Raw genomic sequence first — 5,093 nt, forward strand, 5'->3', positions numbered from 1 at the left:
TTTTTGAGCTGAACCTGAAAGACCCTCGCTCATTTTCCCGGTTCCCTGCCTCCAGCCCATTTGACTCCTAGCACAGCTTTCTCAGGGAGAAGGGCTGCAGAGTGCGGATAGGGAGGAACTCGACCTACTCTGCTAACCCAGTGGCCTGAGCCAATCACAAAGCGGATTGGCACCTCATTTGAGCCCCCCTTCCCACTCCCTTCCCCTGGCAACAGCCTCCTGTAAAGGGGGACACTGGAAGGGTGTGTTTGCAATTCAAATCCTTGGCTTTCTGCCTGCCTCTTTTCCAAATAAGAAGCCAGGAGCTGCTGTGAGGTGCAAAGGGGTCTCCGGAATTGCAGTGGCAGTAAGATCCAGAGATTCTCCCTCCTGCCTCTTTTATCTGTCTTCAAAGCGAAAGGAAAGGGCAAGGATGGTGGAGGCTTTCTGTGCTACCTGGAAGCTGACGGACAGCCACAACTTTGATGAGTACATGAAGGCTCTAGGTAGGTAAAAATAAGATGTGCTGTTCTCAGCTGAAGCTTCAGTAGTGCCAATTCCTTTTTTTCACCTATTAGATTGCCAAGTGACAAAGACAGGTCATGTTGTCATAATTGAATGCTAGGCTATGCATTTCCCACTGAAGGGATTTTTAATGTGCCTTTTGCTTGTTTTCTTGCCCAGGGCTAAATAACAGTGCATTTGGTAGTCTGGAGAGGATGGGAAGCTTCTGTGCCTTTTTGTTTTCAGCATCCACTTATCATTTGTGCATCCAATTAAGCATCCGTATATTATAGCTCATCAGTAGTCGTATTGCATGATCAATGGGCTACACATATCCTTAATGAAACTTACCCTGGAGGGCCTGGATTCCAGAATAGAAAAGCAGATTCCTGCTATGTGAATTATTTTGGAAGTTGCTGCTAACTGTATTACTTTTTTAGGTGTGGGCTTTGCCACTAGGCAGGTGGGAAATGTGACCAAACCAACAGTGATCGTCAGTCAGGAGGGGGACAAAGTGGTGATCAGGACTCAAAGCACATTCAAGAACACAGAGATTAGTTTCCATCTGGGAGAAGAGTTTGATGAGACCACTGTAGATGACAGAAACTGTAAGGTAAGGAGCCACCTTTCCCCTGGGTGGGGATGAGGAGGAGGGAGGGAAAAAGAGATCCCTAATGTTTCTCTTGTTTAGATCATGGGAAGTAGAGAATGTTCTCAGTATTTCAATTCAGAGAGGACACCACCGGGATTAATTTTGCATTCTACTGCACATATGTGGTTACTGGCTATAGCTCAGATCTCAAATCTATCTGTCACTTACTCTACATTTTTCTTTTCATATTTGTATTTCAGAAAGTAAGAGTCCATTTAAAATAAAGATTGCATTTTGCTTAATGTCACTGTTTGCCTCAGATTGACGAAATAGGCTGCCTCATCTTAAGGCTTTGTTTAAAAGAGTAGAGTGACTAGTCTGAGAGTACTTGTTCAGAACTTTTATTTCTAACACACAAAGTTGTTGCATCTAGACATACACACTTCAATCAAATTATGAATTATTAGTTTACTATCATAATGACTCTAAAAGCCACACAGGGTATGGTACTCATATGATCATTAGTTGATCACCATTCATTCAATTCTATAACTCCTTCAAAAGCCACTTCACTTGACTTTCATCACAGAAATCTAATCTGTACCTTTTGCTATGTTCTGCATTTTGTTGTTGGTCTCAGTCTGTTGTGAGCCTGGATGGGGACAAACTTGTTCATGTACAGAGATGGGATGGCAAAGAAACAAATTTTGTAAGAGAAATTAAGGATGGCAAAATGGTTATGGTAAGTAAAGGCAATCCCTTTGTTTCTTCTTGCTTTTCACTCCCTGCTTCTAGTCCCCCTCCTCTTCTCTCCTTCCCTTTTTAAATAACAGTAAATCTCCAGCAAGCTTCTTTGACCACGTGTAAAACAGAAGACATACAAATGTCATGGGTAATTGTATCATCAGCTTTGCTTCTTTAATTACAGAAAAAAAGAAAAATTCTATGCAAGCGTGGTTTTCAGAAGTTGCCATTGATTTAGCTACAACTGTGTCAAAGAATTTCTGTCATATTATTGTGAATGTCTAAACCTCAAATGAAATCTAAACATAAAAATATTCATGGAAATATATAAATAAGATTGATAAATAACTACAAGAACAGCAAATTTACTGAATATCCGAAAAATAACTTTACAGCTACTGTAAAAAATAAGAGATCTTGACACTTTTTATATTTTAGTTTATGAAAGTTCCATAAGCTCAGTTCAGATAATTTAGAATAAAACAGAAAAGTGTAATTTCTCCTTAGAGGGAAGCATTTTGATGTTACTTCCTTCCGGTCTTTCTTCTGATGCATTAAGTGCCTTGTAAACATTCCCATTCAATACCAGTAGTCATGTAGAAACTATAAAATATAAAAATTTAAAAAAATCTCTAATGATGGAGTAGAATCATAAACTGAGGAAAATGTTACACATGAATCTAACATCCTAGACACATTTTTATGAACTGAGTAATAGTATTCTGATGACATTGAAATTGTCAATACATCATTTTGGGTTTTTTTTTGGGGGGGGGCAGGGTGGGTATTGCTTTAATATTCCTTCTAAAATGATAGAAGAAAGGGATTTTTTTGTCTTTGTGATTTAAGGAAATTGGTTTTTTTTTCTCTTTCCTTTAACTGTTGCAATCAGGGCTTTTCTAGATTGAGACAGAGCTTATGTTATTCATACTTCTTTTCATGGGGTGGGGAACAGAGGGACAGTTTTCCTCTTATGAATATTTGCCCACATATTTCTGCAATGATCATCAAAAGAAAGGATTTATTTATAAAAGATTCAGTCTGAGCTTCTCCTTTATGTTTTTATCTCCATTTCCTTCCCTTTATACAGAAAAGTGGATAGCTCTTATGACATGTATGGATGACTGATTAGGCAAGATTGAGTGCAAGAAAAGGGGATTAAAGCAATGAATGACAAGGGCATGCTATATTCTAGAAAATCATGTCAATCCATGTAAATAACAAACACAAAAAAATTCCTAGATTTTGTAGAGATTTTATAGAAATTCTTCCAGTCTGATTTGACATAAGAGTCCATGTTCCACGTTCCATCCCCATCAGGCACCTACATTCACATCAGGTAAAGGGTGACAATCAAAGCAATGAGAACATTTGTACAGTTACTTTACCTGACCACCTTGATTCAAGTCATTCCAAATACCATTTGCCTAAATGATTTGGATTTTCTAAAAATTCTTCAAAGTTTATGGGATGAAAACCTACTATAAATTCCATTCACTTTCAAAGTTGACAGCTAATTTGATTATCCTGATAACTTAAGGCAAAAGGGATTCTTCTGACCTGAATCTACCTAGTTAATCTCAGTTTGTTTTGCTTCATTTTCTTTTTTAGAGACATGAAATGTGTATACATGTTATTATTCACTCAGTAAATAAAGTTTCTTTTTATTTTAAGAAAGGAAAAGCTTATGCAGCATCTAATGTTTGTCAATGACATTCGTTTGCATAATATGTAAATTATAGAAGATAATCTTTAGAAATTTCAGCTACTGATATTCTTATAAAAGGATTTGATTATCTTTTGCATCTTTCAGACTCTTACTTTTGGTGATGTGGTTGCTGTTCGCCACTATGAGAAGGCATAGAAAGGTTCCTGATCTGGAGTTCAAAAATCTCTACAATTTTTCTGTTTACTCAAGTCTCAGTGTTATCCTGCTGTTACAGCCTGGGTGACCACTAATTAAAAGGTTATTTTTGTTGTGGAGGTGGAAAATGGTGCTTTAAAAACTTGTTTTAAAACTTTTTTCTGCAAATAGCCCAATTTTGATCTGCAGATTTATCATGTTTTATAATTCACATTAAAATGTTAAGCCACATTTTTAAAATAAAGTAAATACATTTTATAATTTCCATTGAAATGCAAATGAGATTTGAATAAAAATCGGATACCCATGAGAAATTTTGTTTTTGTTTTTAATATCACTAATTACTAATTTCTGGCTGGGAATTAATTATACATTAGGAGATTTTAGATGAAATAGCCTTTCATACTGTATAAAGTAAAGCTGGAAAGGTGCTAACTTTTTTAAAGCATTACTAGTAAAGTGCTAACTTTGTTTAAAATATTAATTAAAAAGAAATAAGCAGAAGACTGGGGAAAAGTGGAAATGCCACATTTTGGTTGAGGCTTCCATACAGAATCTGTGACAATGAGAAACAGGTAGTCTGATGAAGCAAAATGATATACACGAATATATCTTATTAAAAAGTAAATATAGTAAAAACTCACACAAGCAAAATGTCATATAACTCAAGTTTCTTATTAAAAAGTAAACAGGAAAAGAAAGTGAATTTTACTCTGGATTATAAAGATGTGTCTCCAGACAAATACATTGAGATGAACTAGGTCAACAGTAGTGCTAAAATGGAGTGCATAGAATGTGCATTAAGGTTTTCAAATTCCCTTTTTTGGGTGTGTGTGAGCTGCTGTTGTTGGAACTCAGTTGACCAAGGGAAAGTAAATACCTATTTGTCACTGGCTAGGGTTTGCCTTCGTAAGTAGAAACAAACAAATTTTGTATTTCATCATTTATTAAATGCATTTTATCCATTTTCCCAAACCAACAATATGAAGCAGGTAAGGCAGATATTGTTATTTTTATTTTACTGATGAAGAAATTGAATACCAGGTTCACATGTCCACATTCTCATGATTAGTAAATAATACTGAGAACTGCAAACCTTATGATCTTCCCTTTCATCTATTGTCAAAAATTGGCATTTGAGCTTAACTTCTCTTCTGGGGGGAAAGAAAGCACAAGATTTTAGTTTCCCTGATTACTACTTAGGAAATCTTTCCTCTGTTGGCCTCTGGGAGGCAAATAGGGTAAATATTTTTGAGGAAAAGTATGCAATATTCATTTTTATTCAAGCAGGTGATTTCAGTAAATTTCTATAAGTTAATTCAAGGCCCTTTAATTAGCTTACAGATATAAGCATGAGGGAACTTACTTTAACTTATAAAATTCACCATAATGAAACTATTATCTGACTAT

General features: G+C 35.8%; 1 protein-coding gene across 1 annotated transcript; it reads left to right on the top strand.

Moving 5' to 3' along the window:
* Positions 1 to 216: 216 nt before the first annotated feature.
* FABP7 (fatty acid binding protein 7) lies at positions 217 to 3,993 on the top strand. Its single transcript, XM_039251519.1, has 4 exons — positions 217 to 485; positions 924 to 1,096; positions 1,716 to 1,817; positions 3,633 to 3,993. The coding sequence occupies exons 1-4, from the start codon at positions 413 to 415 to the stop codon at positions 3,681 to 3,683; spliced, it is 399 nt and encodes a 132-aa protein (XP_039107450.1). The 5' UTR covers positions 217 to 412; the 3' UTR covers positions 3,684 to 3,993.
* Positions 3,994 to 5,093: the final 1,100 nt, after the last annotated feature.

Source organism: Hyaena hyaena, unplaced genomic scaffold (genome assembly GCF_003009895.1).
Source record: "Hyaena hyaena isolate Hyena2069 unplaced genomic scaffold, ASM300989v1 scaffold_393, whole genome shotgun sequence".
NCBI lineage: Eukaryota > Metazoa > Chordata > Mammalia > Carnivora > Hyaenidae > Hyaena > Hyaena hyaena.